The sequence below is a fragment of the Acomys minous genome, assembly GCF_964271855.1.
Source record: "Acomys minous genome assembly, chromosome: 17".
NCBI lineage: Eukaryota > Metazoa > Chordata > Mammalia > Rodentia > Muridae > Acomys > Acomys minous.
Genome location: NC_140500.1, coordinates 53,550,452 through 53,566,635, shown reverse-complemented (window position 1 = coordinate 53,566,635; position 16,184 = coordinate 53,550,452). Strand labels below are relative to the sequence as shown.

Sequence of the window (16,184 nt, the reverse complement as noted above, 5' to 3'; positions counted from 1 at the left end):
ACTGACATCGATTTCAACCTGTGGTGGTGGTAGGGTAGCTAAGGAGTGCTCCCCTCCCTCCCCACACCAGGACTAAGCCAAGCCCTGAGCCCTGGGTCTGAGGCACCAGAAGCAGAAGAGATAGCACCAGAACCAGTAGGTTGGCCCAAAGCTCCACCCAACACAGGCCACCAACTGAGAGCAAAGCCCTACGGCCCTACTCCATCTACATCTGGGATGGGCACTCTCCGCAAGGTCTGCAGTGCCCAGTATCCCTGGCTTTAGGATTCTGCCTCCTAAAGCATACAGGCCAAGCCTCTCTCTCCACCTTAGCTGAATGGCAAGCCACCTTGCTGGCCCTCCTTCCAGTCTGTAGGCAAAGCAATTCCCTTCTGTGTGCTTCTTAGCAGCTGGTAACAGCACTGCATGCATACAAGACTGTGGACCTTCGTCAGTTTCTCCTGGTCTGGCCTAGTCCCACTCTGCCTCATCAAATGCATGGCAGTTCTGGGCCCCCTCACTGCTATGCCTGCCTCCCTCTCCCTCTTTTAAAACTAGTTTCCTCTGAGAAAGTCTCACTTAAAGGTTTCACTTTCTCAGAAAGTGAAGTTAACTACTCCTGTCCAGCAAGGCATTTTCCCTGAACAAGCAACACGGTTCTGTCCTAGTGTTAGAGAGACGCACCAGCCTGAATACTCAGTGCCAACACTTTGTCAGCCCTGGTTTCTGTGCACCTCTGCAAAGTGCCATGTGAATCAGTGTCTCCTGTCCTCACAGTTACTCCGCAACCACCTGCCATCATCTATACTTCATAAATGGGGAGCCTGGGGTGAAGAAAGGCTATGGGGACGTGATGAAATCACAGAGACAGTGGGGAGCAGAGCTGAGGTTGGGGTCAGGGCACAGGTGATCGGTCCATTGACAAGTCTGCTCCCAACAAAAGGGCTGAGCATCCTCATCTACAGGTGACCACACGGGTCTTCACAGAGATGGAAACAGGAAGCCAGAGAGGGAAGTCAACAGCCAGTGAGGGCCAGGCCTTTCTAGGCAGTCTCATCTTGAGGGATAGGTGACCTTCAAAGCGTATTAATAAACACATACAACACAACAACAAAAACGATCAGAATAAGGGACAATTATAGGTACTGTCTGGAAAGGGGTTAGTGGGACCACAAGCTCTGGTCCAAATGCTCTCCCTGTATCTGAGTGTTCATACCTCTCAGCTTTCAGTCAAAAGAGAAACAATACCACACACTTTTTTTTTTTTTTTAAAAAGCAGAGGGTCTCTGGGAGAATGTATTCAGGTTGCTGACAGATTCCAATCCAGCCTGGGCAGCAGGCATTTGGGGGAGCCCTTTCTGTTTGTGTGCATGAGAGACTGCTCCCAGCTGGGGCCTCTTCCAAATCTTCCAGTTTATTAACCTTCCCCCCTCCCCTCCAGGGGATTAAGTTCACTGCCCACAGCCATCTGTCCTTTCAAGTCAGAAGCCACGGGTTTCCTCACCATGTGGAAGCCTGATTCGGGGAAGAGCCAGTTTTTGTCCCTGAGACCCCAGGCCATAAATAGCTGGAGCCGGAGCTGCAGACAAGATGAAAGTGTTAAAAAAAGCAGTGCTGCCCACATACCCCCAGTGGAGTCTAGAGAAGTGGTTCTTCTGGTATGTGGGGAAAGAGACTTCAGGAGAGCCTGGCATATTGTCACTGACCAGGATACAGGCTGGGACACTTGGGAAAATTTTGGGAATCCAGACACCAGGGGATACCAGATCTATTTACACTAGTGACATTTTGCCAGACATGAGTTAATCCCAAAGGAAATAGATCCTGGCTGTGATGTACTCAGGCCCTGAAGCCAGGCAGACAGGGCGCAAATCCTAGCTCAGCTCTCCCTGGCTAGGGACACTGCACCGCTTCCTCCGCATCTGAACTGAGGGATAGAAGCCTGCACTCCTAAATGAAGAAACACATGCGCACAGCACACCGCTATGCACAGCCATGTGGCTGTAACTATCACTGCGCTGACCTTTGAACAGAAAGGAAAAGCAAACACAGAGAGTCTCCCAGCTTTGCAAGCAGGGAGGAAGTCTCATTAGAGCTCCACAGAGTACCTGAACCCCCGACAGTTCAAACTGAACTGTCACTGTGGTGAGAGACCTTGCACCAAGGGAATAAAACGTGAAGGGCCCCACTTCCATGATGAGCAGAGAAGCTGTGGCCGTGTACGGATAACACAGACAACAAACTCTAAGTGAGTGGCCTCAGAGAGAGAATTTCCACGTAAGGGTCCCCAAACCAGTCTTCAGCCTACAACAGAAGAGAAGATGGTGGGGGCCATTTTAATCACAGAAGGGAAAAGCTGGACAATGACAGCAGCAAGCACTCACTGGGCTACTCGCCTCATCTCCACCCCGACCCCCACCTCACAGTTACAGTCTCATTTCAAGGGTGAGACCATCAAGACTCAGAGAGAGGAGACAACATACCCAATACAGCTCAGTGGGAAGGGCCAAAGTCAAGGCTCTGTGACCTAAAGAGTAACCTTGGTTCCCCTATCAGCTCAAGGCCTGGCCAAGGAGATGCTTAGTAGATGTCATATGAATCAAAGAGCACAGGCAAGTCTGGGGCTGAGTACCCCTTGGCCTCCAGGTCAGGAGAGCATTGCCATACCTGTTCACACTTGTATTCTTGGATGCAGTGGCCAGTCTAATCACGGGTCGGGCAAGTGCTGTGCTAGGTAGGGGCACATGCCATGGGCTATCACTCAATAAGGGTACCGCCAGGGAAGCCAGAGTTGGGATAGGTCCAGCTGGCACCGTGCCATATTTTCCCCATAATTGCTGTCAATTTTCTCTCTGCAGCAGCTCCCACAGTAGATCAGCCAGATCCTCTAAGGCCACAGCAATTAATTCTTCAAGAGCCTTAATGGCCTTTAAAGTCATTAGGATCTGCTTTTGAGGACTCAGGGTAAATCACATTCAACAGCCTTGAGCCTCCTCTCCCCAGACAAGCACCTCCACAGAGAACCTCTCCCAGGCCTCCAGCCATGGCCCAGTCCCAGCCCACTAGAGTTTGGTGGTTGCCTTGCCTCTGTGCTTACTGGGCGGATATTTCACACGTCATCATTATTCAAAGGAAATTTACAAAAGAGGAAGGAAGAAAACTCAGCGGGCCACCGGCAGCTGGGAAGTGCACTGTGCTGACTTGGACAAACCGGACAGCAGACTGGAGGCTCCAGGACTGGCCAGACATGGAAGGCCATCCACACCCACAAAGTCCCTGCCAGGCACTACTGTCATGCCCTATCATTAAATGGGAAACTGAGGCCCAGAGGGCTGTGGTTAAGTTGAATAGAATCACAACATGCGCTGTGATTTGAAAGAACTAGTCTTCCTGAGCCATCATCTTCTTGCTGCCCTGAGCTGCCCTGAACTCCTGGAACTCCAGAAAACCAGGATTCCATGTCTGTACAATGTAGCTAGGTGAATATGCTTGCACATGCGCATGTACACATCCACAAATTCACACACACACACACACACACACACACACACACACACACGCACCCTGAGTGCCTGTCCAATCCCCTCCACAAACACCCATCTGCCTAGTCATCAGGCTATTCAACCCTGCAGCTGTCAGTCTTGTCCGCGTTTTAAGCCAAAGCTGTGTAAATATTAGCACAACTAGTTCATAGTCCGACTTCCTTAAACAAAAGCCTAAAGTCCTGACAGGGGCCTCCAGAGGCCTAGCCTCTATCCCAACATCTGGACCTGAGCCCCTTGAGTTGCTGTGGTTCAGGTATGGCCACTGCGCTCTCTGTTTTTGCTTGTGCTCTTTCAGAAGTCAAAGATAATCAATCCTGGGCTGCTGTGATGTGGGAAAACAGTGAAACATCAGGTGACCTATGCTATCCAAGAAGCCTGTGCGCGCAGGGTAGTGTGTCAGCCTGAGAGAGACCTGAGGCCCTGTGGCGACAGAGGCTGGGGTTCTGTGAGTCTCTGGAGCATGCTGGCTGCTATGTGAGTTTTGGGAGCAGGGGATGGCCAGGCAAAAGGGAAGATGCAACGAAGTCCCCAAAAGGTTCTGTAGCCAAAGGTGCACCTAGCTAAGCCCCTGCAGCACCCATGAGCCTCTCCAGCCTTTTCCAGGCTTCCTTAGAAACCAAGCTGTAGGGGCCTGGAGAGATGGCTCAGAGGTTAAGAGCACTGACTGCTCTTCTAGAGGTCCTGAGTTCAATTCCCAGCAACCACATGGTGGCTCACAACCATCTATAATGTGATCTGGTGCCCTCTTCTGGCCTGCAGGCAGAGCATTGTATACATAATAAATAAATCTTAAAAAAAGAAAGAAAAAAAGAAAAAAAAAGAAACCAAGTTGTAATGTGGGGGATTGCCCGTCTGTTCTGTGATGATGGGCTGCACCTGAGCAGGGCTCCTTGCTCTTCAGGACACCTGGCCCCACTGTGGCTGCAGAGCAGCTGTCAAGCAGCAACCTAACCTACTTCCAGGGTCTAGGCAGGAGCCCCTGCAGCTGGAAGACTTCCATCAGAGAGACACAGAGCAACTTCTGCTGATGGGTGTGGAACAGAAATACAATGGAGGCAGCCATGGACACACCAACTAAAGTGGCAACACTGAGAGGTTCTAACGGAGAGAAAAAAATATCCTTAATCTTCTTCAGCTCTGGGGAAAAAGAGGTATGGCCAGAAAGCACTGACCCATTTCTCATGGTCATGCTGTGACCATGGTCACCCCTAGACTGCTGGCTGCATGGGGACAAAAACCACATCTCTGAGCTATGTTCACTGCTGTGCCCTTTCTGGTCCCTAGGGTATAGACTAGTATATGTACACTAGGCACTCAATAGACCACAGACCTTTAGTACTGATGAGACTGAAGGCCCAAACTCTTTGTTCTCTTTCAACATGGGGGTGCTGGTACCATAGGACAAGAATGCAGACACTGGATGGGGCAGCTGAGGAAGTGTGCAGGGTGTTGAGCACCTGTGGGGTCTGATGGTGACCCCCAGTCCCAAATGATGCCCATAATTATAGACAGATGGTTCTGCAGCTGCTGCCCTTTGCCTCAGATGCTAGGAGTGCTGGGTCTAAGGGAATGATTCCCCTTCCCACAGCCCCACAGAAGCTACAGGCCCAGACCCCAGGCTTAGGGTAGGGATGGGGTACGGCAGAATACACTCACGTTCTCATTGCAACTACCAGTCAGGCTTTGTGAAATCTTTAAATGAAAGACTGAAGGGCCTCCCCCCTCCCCACAGAGAGGCCCAGTCCACTTGTCGACAAATCCTCTCAGCCCCAAACCCCTGCTCATGGAGGGGCCTGCAGACAGCTCAGGGGCAGCTGTGCTGCTGAGCAAGAGGAAATCAATATTCCTAGCACATACACACACAGTCTCCCTCTCTCCATAAACACAGGCCTCGGGTACTCAGACAGCCTCCCATAGGCCACTGAAAACAAGAGGGGCTGGCTTCTCTTGGTCATCAGACTCCTTCCTGGACCAGGCACAAGCTTCACTCCAGCAGGTAAACAACACATATCCTCCCAGCCAGCAGCCCCACTCACATCTGTACTTGGTTAAAACCAGCAGCCACGCAAACTCCAGGCGCCACAGAACCCACCCAGGTGGTCTTCCAGGTGTGCAGTATCTACGCACACGCGCACACACACATGCAGCATGTGTGCCCCTGACAGAGTAGATACAGACAGACCCTGCAGACAGACCCAGGGTTTCCAACAATCAGACTTGTAGAAGAGGCCCCTAGCAGACTGTGCACTGAAATCAGACACAAGACACAGACAGAGCTCAGTACCCACCCTGACACAGACTCCTGGCCATTTGCTGTCTCGCCTTTCACATACACACTGAATCTAGTTTCCCACTCATCCCCACAGAACTCTTGTCCCTACAACCCACTTCTCTTCTTACACTACCTCACTAACAGACCTGTTCCAGGCAGGCAGGCCGGGCACTCTGCCCCAACAGTGACACAAATCCCCGCAGCCCAGCTCTGGCACACACTTGCAAGGATCCCCTACTGCTGGCGATCCAACCCCGGCCTGGGGCCCACCTCCCCACGCCGGCCTCCGCCCTCGCCCGCCCCGCCTTACCCGCTGTCAAGCTCCAGCTCCAGCAGGGACTGTGTCCTCTCTGAGTTGCAGTGCAGGCACCACATGACGGCCGCCGCGGGAGCGGCCCGGGCCGGCGCCCGGGGACCCAGGCCGAGCCGTGCTCCCGCGACTTCCCCCGAGGCCGCCGGACCGCAGATCCTATCCCCGACAACCCGTCCGTTCGTCACGCGCCCTCGCCGGTTCCTCTGGCCAGGCGCTCGCAGGTTCACGTTAGCCCTTAGGCCCACGAGTCCAATCGCCGGCCCTGTGCGACCCTCCCGCCGCCGCTGCCGCCGCCGCCCGCCAAGCGCAGCGCAAGTCCGGCCGGAGGAATGTGGTCCGGAGGGGGCGGTGCCATAGAGAGGGGGTGGGGCCCTTGCGGGGGCGTGGTCAGAACCGTGAGTTCCGGGAGGAGCATAGATTTTGCTCTTGCCAGCGCCGCAGCAGAATCCCAGGTTTGCTGCACCGACTGTGGGACTGCAAGCCCTTAACTCCAGCCCCCACCCCACCCCACCACACACGTGTAAGCACGACAGGTAGAACGCGCCAAAACCTTCAGTCTGCGCCAATCACGACTGGCTTCAGTATACACAACTTTGCACCCTTAAACAGCCAAGCAACAAGTGGTTCCCCGGCTTTAGCGCGCCTATTGCAGATCTAGTGGAAAGAGGTTTCACTCCAAACGTACTCACACATCCTTTACAGCCAGCAACACGCTAGAAGCAAAATGATCAGCATCGTGGAGGACTTTACTGTCACCGAGGCCAGAGGGTAACACTGTGAAGTTGGACAGGGTTATTCCAGGCTCCACTCACTGATGAGACTAAAGCTGAGCATCCTTCCTAGCCTTCTTCTCCCCTCATCTACAAGCTCTCATAGCTTGCAGATCTCTTGTATACTTAACAAATGAGGCAGGCAAGGTGCCCAGTACCCACACTGGTAGAATGCCCACATATACAGGGAGCCAGCAAGACAGCTGCAGGAGCCACGAATGTGGGGGCATCTTGTACCCACCTATCCATTGATAGTGTTAAAAATATACAGGCTATACACGGTGACACAAGTCTTTGTAATTCCAGAACCTAGGAGAGTGAGTATGGAGGATCCTGGGTTCAACCCCAGCCTGGGCTAGGCTGTGAGGCCTAGACTGTAGGAAGAGATACTTGTATATTGGATCTGATAATACTCTAGTGTCATCTCCCAAAAAGAACTCCTGCTCATCAGTAAGAAGGATGATTTCCAGCAAAAGGCAAAGGATGAGAATGAACACTTCTGCAAAGAATACACACCAATGGCCAGTGAGAATGCTGAAAGATGCCTGGCACCAGTGACCACCAGGGAGGTCACACTACTCCTCATTCACTTTAGGAAGCTACAAAAGTCCCCATGCACAGACACAGTGGCCACATGCACTGTCTGCTTGGCTAGGGTGAGGTAGGGAGGCGGCAGGAAATGGGACTGAGGTAGCTACGTGTGGGGATGTCAGAAGAAAACTCCCAACTCTGCCCAAGCTGCCCTCTAAAAATAGGTGACACTAAATAGAACCAAGAGGATCCCCCAAGCCCGGCTTCAGGAATTCTGTGGAAGCGGGCTGCAGCTTCACCATCCAGATGAGCCAGGAATCCCAGGCATCCTCCCAGGGCCAGGGCACACTCCTAGCCAGGCCGCTCTGGGCACCAAAGTTCAGGCTGGGATTTAGATGGGGTGAGCTTTCCCATGAGTATGTGGCATGGAGGTGGGGTGAGTCCCTGGAAACCAAACGCCTCTGTTTCCCAGCTTCATCTTCCTGAACACAGTGTGTCTTGCTCGTACTCCAGTAACTGCCTGGGAAGATTCATAACAAACCAGCCTGAATGGGAACAAGAAAAGCCCTGGCTGGGGGACACAGGGAACACTGACTTCTGCAGAAATGACTAGCCCAGACAGAGCCAGTTGTCACGCCTGCCATTTTGGGCAATTTTATTAGCCCCCAGAGTATCAGCTTCCTCAAAGTGTTGGCTCATCAGGCATCTCTACCCCAACTGATTCAATATACTGTTTAATTTACCCTGCATTAAGAAGCATGCACTCTGGTTAGCCGGGCATGGTGGTGCACGCCTTTAATCCCAGCACTCGGGGAAACAGAAGCAGGCGGATCTTGTGAGTTCGAGGCCAGCCTGGTCTACAAAGTGAGTCTAGGACAGCCAAGGCTACACAGAGAAACCCTGTCTCAAAAAAAGAAGAAGAAGAAGAAGAAGAAGAAGAAGAAGAAGAAGAAGAAGAAGAAGAAGAAGAAGAAGAAGGCGGCACTCTGTCCCCATCTTACAAAGTCTCAATGAGGAGACACTACGGCAACAAGTATCCCCTGGAAAGGTCAGAATGATGGGGACATTTTGGATTAGGCCTTGAGGGATAAGTAGGAGCTTCTCTAAGGGATACAGAAACAACTATGTCATAAAACTGTTTAGCTCCACAGCTTGGGCCTGAGTTTTAGTCCTGAGCTGACTGCTTTTGGCCTGTTTTACATAGCATAATCACAATATATTACCATCCTCTTGGCTTCTGACAGTCTCTCAGCTCTCCTTGGCCAGACATGTGACATCCCAAGCTGTCAGGGTGAAACCCAGCTCCTCCCTACAGCTGGCTGTGGCTCATGTGGCCTGGCTATATGCCATCTCCCCAGCACTGCCCCCACTCTCCCTCCTATGCCTCCCCCCCCCAACAGTAAGCAATAGTAAGCTTCTTACTGCTAAGCTTTACTCAGTCCTAACCCCCATGACAGAGATGTTGGTGTTCAAATTCCGTGTGCCTTTTCCCAGACAGCCATCAGACCAGCTCCTGGCCCAAGTCAGAACCTCCCTGTTTACTCCAGTTACTCTACTGAGCCCCCTTCTTTATTTGAGTAAGTTATGTCATAGATGCAAGGAGAGGCTGGCTCTATCTTTTCTGCAGCCACCCCTGTGCCTCCTCTGGGGAGCATGGGTCCCAAGGTACTAGCAGTTGCATAGATCAAAAGGTTTGGCTGAGACCTTTGTCTTAATACAATTTTACAGAAGGGAGCCATGCTCATTCTACTGAGGTCTTACATCGACTAGCTAAATAGTTGCAAGGGGACATGTGGCCTGCAAAGCTACCCAGCCCTTCCCAAAAGGATCTCAACTCCCCATCAGGAGACTCACAGTGGCCCTAGCCAGGTGGTGAACTCTGTCTACCCATCCAACCATACCTTGTGCCTGGGCAGGAACTGCCAAAGTAGAATGCAAACACTATGGGGGAAGACAGCAATGAAATCAACAGGCTAGGTAGGTCAGGTAGCCAGTGCACATGAGAGTCTAATCTTTATTCCCAGAAATGAATCCTGCAATTCTGCCTGACCCCTCAATGGAAGCTCACACAAAACAGACAGTGGCCATGGCATTGCAATGCTCTGGTAGTGATGGCAGTGCAGGGAGCCTGGGGAGGCGGGCACCGCAAGATATAGGTAGCATTATAGGACGAAGGCCATAAAAACCATGCTGTTTTTAGTCAGATGGGCACGGGAGCATGCTTCCACAGGACTGCGTTCACACGATGCTGAGATTGTGCTTGCTTTTTGCTTTGCTGGGGATGAATCCAAGGCTTGGGTCATGCTAGGCAAGCACTCCGCCACGAGTCACATCACAGCCCTCCCAGACCATTGTTTACAAGAGACACAAGGAAGAGGTCCAGTGGCTGCCATGAGAAGGGAACCTGGGATCCCAGACAGTCCTGGTTCCCTGCACCTGAAGCCTGGATGGGACAGTGGTAGGAAAGACGAAGAGACTTACACTGTCTGATCTCTGATAGTTTTCAAAAACATTAATATTTATTTTTAGGTGTGTGTGTGTGTGTGTGTGTGTGCGCGCGCGCGCGCGCGCATGTGCGTGTTTGTGTGTGGAGATATGTACATATGAATGCAGGTGTCCACAGAGACCAAGAGAGGGCACTGGATACGCTGGAGCTAGAGTTACAGGTAAGCTATGGCCGTCTGACATGGGTGTTGGGAACTGAACACAGGTCTTCAGAAAGAACAGTACAGGATCTTAATGTTGGGCCATCTCTCCAGCCCAGTTAAAAAATTCGAAAATTTAAACCATGCTCATTACTTTGTAAAAACCTAGCACAGCAAAGAAATCAATAAAATGCATTGTACTTCAAAGGACAGGAGTAATGCTAGTTGATTTAGCAACCTCAAGAAAGGTCTTCAAGGCCATTAGAGCTGGGCCACAGTGAGGATGTCACCTGCTTGTATCTTGCAGGTGGCCAGGAAGATCACCTGGAGCTTCTTCACAGACTCAAGCTGCTCCCTCCCTGCCGGTTAATCATTAACACGTGACTGACCACTCTGCTGGAAACTTCCTGTCACAGCCAGGTTCCGGCTGAGAGGGAAGGAGGTTCAGTGTCTTCCCTGAGCTCAAACCCTCAAGTATGAACAGGAAACTTAGGCACAAAGGGACTGTGTGGGCTTGTACTAGACACACTGTCACTGACACCACAGGCTTTCTGTCACACTGTCCACCGGTATCACTGTCTTCGTAGCACAAGGACCTGGACAGTAGAGCAGATGAGCCAAAGTGGATGGCTTTCAAGTCCTCCATTCTGGCTTAGGCATGGAGTGGGGCTGAGTCTTGTGACTTGGCTGAAGTGAGGAGGGGGGTATAGAGCCACTGTGGCTACACAGCTATGGTTCCTGCTCCTCGGGAGGTTGAAGCAGGAAGATTGCCCTGCACCTCTGAATCTGAGACAAGCCTAGCCTGAGGCAGGAAATGAGAGCTTGTTTCAAAACCAAACAAATAAAACCCACCCAAACTAGGGAGACACAGAACAAAGACAGACCCAGAGGTCTGGGCTGTGACCTCTCAGGGAGCCAGGTAACATGTCTGCTAGGACAGAAACACTTCCAGGTTAACAAGGGTCTCTCTGTCAGGGGTCAACTTCACATTTCAGAACTTCAGCTGTTTTCACAGAGGAAGCTTCCCCTCTCTCCCTAAGTAAGGTAGGATGGATGAGCTTGAGAATAAGGGGACTTCAAGGCTCTTGCTCTGGAGCCTTTAAATGAACATGAAGTCTGAGGACATGGTAACTCACAGAGACCCTGGGCTAGGAGCTGTGCGACACAATCCTGACTCTAGAGGTTCCCGGACACCAACACACCTGCAGCAGCTGAGGAAGAGCTTTCCTGCATGAAGAGGCCAAGATGGTCTCTTCCAGGATATGCTTGGGTGCCTGTGCATTTCCAGGTCCCCGGTGCCCACTGCTACCTTGCCACACATCAGTGTAAGAAGGTGATGGTAGTGTGCCCCATATCCCTCATGTACCTGTTAAATACCCCAGTTTCCTGGTCCCCATGCTGTCCTGGTCAGATGAACGGGAACCCAGGGGGATGGGCTTGAGGCTTCAGGAGAATAGCCATATGAACTATATACTTGTGTCCAAGGGCAAAGGAAATGGCTCAAGGCCAGACTTCCTGCTGGACCAGGGACCCACCAGCTTCAGGAGGAAATGCAGCCATCCGCTACCTCTGTCAGGCACCAGCTATCTTTTTACACACACACACACACACACACACACACACACACACACACTTACGAACACTGTAGCCACATTGCCTGGCACTCTTCTATTCCTTGCCCATAAGCTCAGCAAACAAGGAAAAGTATTGATTTTAGCACCTTGTTCCAGCCAGAAGGGAGCTACAGCAGGTCTTTGGGGAAGGCATAGGATGACCACAGCCACCCCAGCCCCACCGTACTCCTCAGGCCCATAGGACCTTCAGTCCAAAGGTGCCTGGGAAGCATAAGTAGTGACCCTACAGCACTTAGCCAGGGCCAATACAAGGCTGCCTACTGGAGCCTGAAAGCTCCTCCCTTCCTCCTCCATCAGTACCTCCTGCTGGGCAAGAACTTGAAAGCAGTCAAGTTAAGTGAGTAAGAACCCTTTCTAACCTTCCTGCTTCCTACCGTGGAGATGCTCACAGCTTTGGTATGGTTCAAAGGGTTTAGTGTGTGATCTTGGATCTTGGGCAAGATGAACAGATGAATGGCTCTCATGTCAAACTTTAGAGAAGCCTTTGGACTGAATCCTCAGCAAGCCTTCGTTTCGCAGATAAACTGAGACACAAGAGCTTGAGAACGTTATCTCAGGACATGCAGCTAGAGCCTGGCTGATCAGGGATAAGCTGGGAACATCTGGCTCCCAGTCATGAACTTAACTGTAAAGCTAGAACCCAGGTACTAATTGGATGAAGGCCCTGGACTAAGTGTACCATGATTCAGAGGAAAGCGATCTGAGCTTGGCAGTGTTAAGAGCAAAAGTGAGTAAAGAATTTGAACCCAGTGCTGGTGTCTTGAGTCTGTGCTTGCTAAATGTTCCACTGAGCATTCATTGCTGGGCTCTGAAAGCTCTTTCAAGGGACTGTCTCCTTCTGGCTGATTATCATATTGGTACAGGTCAGACTCCAACTCTGTCCTTGCAATGAGTGTAGTCACGGACAAAGCCTAATCAGTCCCAGGCTCCTCTGTAACACGACAACATGCACCCTAGACGTCTCAGTAAGAACTCAGCAGTTGCAGCCCCCCCCATCTGCAATCTGGGGTGCTCTGCCCATATGCAGCCTCCTTTACACTGCTACTTCCCAGCATGCCCTGCTTTACCCTGTCACAGAAGGCAGCAGCCATCCTGCAAATGTAGGTAGAATCCCAGCAGAGGCCACCCTTACCTTTCCCTTCATTTCCCAGCTGCTAGTACCTCTCCATATTTTCTTTAATATGTGGGTCTTCAGGTCAAGCCAACACTAGGAGGAGGACGTAGGGGTGAGCCCTTTCAGGGAGCTGGGACAAGGGATGAGTTTAGGTTCGGATGGAAGATAAGTTACAGATCTCAAAGACAGCAGCCATATACTCCAATTGACAGGGGACCCCCCCCCAGTACCTTGGCAGTAAGCACACCCCATCCTATCTCCCTAATCTGACTTCTGAAGTTCATCTAACTATCAAGGCTCATGAGGCAGAGGAAGATTACTGCGTAGTCAAGGGCCAGCCTGGGCTATATAAGAAGATCCTGTGATAAGAATAAATGGATGGATGAATTAATTAATCAATTAATTAATTCACCCTGGTCCATAATCACCTTGCACAGCACTTGTCTGGTGGTCACTTCTACCAGAGCGACATTCTGAAATTGTTGGCTTACCTCTGCTCCTTGCCTATAGTAGGTGATCAATAAATATTGTTGAGTGATTCCTTCACCACTCTGTACTCTGAAGATTCTAGAAAAGCCAGGTGAAACAAAAACTGCTGGTTCCGTGTGCAGTGTGCTGGGAGGGCCCAACATGAAAGGAAGCCCGCTGGCTGAATTTATAAACAAGACAAAATAAACTGACACCATGGCCACTGTTGGTATGGACTTCTTTCCTTCCAGCCCTACAGAAACATGGGCTCACCTGCCTATTAAAGCAGGCAGGGCCAGGCATGGTGTTGCATGCCTTGGATTCCCAGCACTCAGGGAGGCAAAGGCAGGTGGATCTCTGTGAGTTCGAGGCCAGCCTGGTCTACAAAGTAAGTCCAGGACAGCCAAAACTACACAGAGAAACCCTGTCTTGAAAAGCAAACAACAACAACAACAACAACAACAACAACAACAACAACAACAACAAAGTAGGTAGAGAAATATAGAGAATCTAGAAAAACCTATCTGGAAAGCTGCAAGGGCTTGCCCGCCAGCAATGTCTCACTTGATTTTACCCACTGCAGGGGCCATGGCAGAGCAGAGCAGGCCCATTTATTCCTAAGCACCGAATTCACGGCCAAGAGCAGCTGGCTGGGTGGTGCCAGGCCTGGGCCTGGCAGCCTCAGTTTAATGAATAGATGTGTTCCTTTATAACAAGGGCTGGGGCGCCTGCCTGGCAAATGGATGCCATTAAGGGCTCCTGAGACACCAGCCACTTTTAAGTGAGTTAACATTCCCCCTGCAATCTTCTCTATGTAATTGATTTAAACAACACCTTCTTTTGTCCCTGTGGGGAGAAAGACTTCGACCAGTGGGACACCGGCTGGGATGACTGAGGTGGGATCCTGGGAGGGCGGAGGTACATTTGGGATGAACCTGAAACTGATCATGCACACTGACTGCCCCAGCATTATCTCCACCTGCTCCAAGGCAGGCCCTGCCTAGACCTCTCAGGATGCAGATACAGGGGAGCCTTCAGGAGGCTAGGTGAGAAGAGTGGAGACAAGGTATAGTTTCTTGGCATCAGCCAGTTCACTTGATCCTGACAGCAATTGTACAACATGGGGCTTGTTTTCCAGCTTGATCACAGAGACCTCGGCACCCAGAAGTTGACTTTTCTAAGTCATTCTAAGAAATACACTTGTGAGTGATGGACCCACCTCAAACCAGTAAGGTGAGTCACACATGCATGCTGGCTAGCAGCCAGCAGCAGGATGCAGCTCCTCACTAGGTGACTACTGCTCTTCAGGGTCACAGGGCAGCTGCCCGGCCTCCACCAGCATCATCTTTGTCGCAAGCCAGTTTAATTGCTTTCCTCATGCATGCTCACATGTTAAGAAGTCAACAGAACCAGACATCGCTGCAGAAGCCTGCTCTACCTGCTCTAGGCTGGAGATGGGCAAGGGGGGAGAATCCAGCTGATGAAAGGCTGCTTGCTCATCAACCATTCAAACAGAAGGATGTTTTTCACACCTGATAGGAGCTGACCTTTGAGAAACCTTCCTAAATGAAGAGCAAGTTGAAGAGTGCTACACTGAGATAGAAAAAAAAATGGGGGTGGGGGGAGCTGGAGGTGTGGCTCAGTGGAGCATTTGCTTAGCATGCATGAGGCTGGAGGATCCATATGCAGCAAGGCAGAAAGAAAACAGAAAGGGAGTGGTCATCCCTGGTGAGGAGAATGTGACACCGGTGGGGACTCCATGCTCATGTGCATGCGTTGATAGCTTTTAGCTGCAGAGCATGTAATAATGTTACTATTCGTACAATCAGGAAAGGGAACTAAGCCTTTTTTGGAGACAGGCACTTGGAGACATGTCCTCTCTGATGGACACCTTGGTCTTAAAGCAACCAGAAGGGTTGAGAGGACAGTGGAAGGAGAGTGACTCCTCCAGTGTGTCCCTGGTCTGGAGGCTGTAGCCTGCCCAGAAGCTCAGCTGTCACCTGAGTCTTATGATACCAGCTCTGTAAATCTGAGCACACACCATACGCTATAAGAAATGACACAGTGAAGTCCGGTCAAAGAACTCAGTCAGGGCTACCCAAGACAAGTGAGGAGGCTGTAGGGGCTGGGCAAGGGAAGCCTCCAACTCTCATACCCACTGAAATCAAGAACTGGGTTCTACTCCAGCCCCCTGCTGCCCCCTGCAGGCCGAGTGGAGGAGCTCAGTGCTCCAGAAGTGCTGCTGCCCTAGACAGAGACCTGTGCAGTTTCTGAAACCCTCCCAGCACCTACTCTTCAGTTTATGGAGAAACTGAGACCCTAGGAAGCCAAATTAATTGCTTTGAGGCTGTTCAGCCAGTGTGGCAGAGCCAGGATTTAACCACAGGCCTGCTGCTGCCCAGGGAGAAACCTCAGAGCTTTGCAAGCTTTTAAGCCTTGGGCTAGTGCAAGAGTGGCCCAGAATACACTAAGGAGCCACTCAGCTCCTGTGGCCTGCATCTTCCAAGTGACACAACCCACAGACCTTTCTGGCCTCTAGCAATTTTCATAATCAACTCTAATTTATGTTTAACAGCAACGGTATCAAGGGATAGGCCCCCTGGGGTGCTGGGAAGGCGATTTATATTTTCTAGCACACAGTGTTTGCTCCGAGTGCCAGACACCAGCTGCGTCACCTCAGAGACTACCTCCCTGGTTACTGGTAATTCACACTGAGCATACCATACAGTCAGGAGAGTGTCTGGGCTGTCTGGGTTGTCTTCCTGGCTCGCTCACCATTCCATCCTTTGAGGACACTGAGGGGAGCCTGACAACTGAGCCATACTGGCTAATTAGCCTGCCACCCACCCGCCTCACAAGCCAGGGATGATGACTACTTTCCACTATTTGCATTTTCTCCTTAGTGTCCAGTCA

General features: G+C 51.2%; 1 protein-coding gene across 14 annotated transcripts in view; it reads right to left on the bottom strand.

Moving 5' to 3' along the window:
* The window catches only part of IQSEC1 (IQ motif and Sec7 domain ArfGEF 1), a 337,559-nt gene that overhangs the window by 51,988 nt on the left and 269,387 nt on the right, over positions 1-16,184 (bottom strand). Inside the window, exon 1 of one of the 14 annotated variants that reach the window (XM_084765773.1) lies at positions 6,107-6,438. The exons of 12 other annotated variants lie outside the window; for them this stretch is intronic. In XM_084765773.1, coding sequence (XP_084621899.1) covers positions 6,107-6,171 — 65 coding nt within the window. In that variant the 5' untranslated portion in view covers positions 6,172-6,438. Of the gene's footprint in view, positions 1-6,106; positions 6,439-16,184 lie in introns of those variants that run through there. One more of the 14 variants, XM_084765767.1, reaches the window with a different exon arrangement.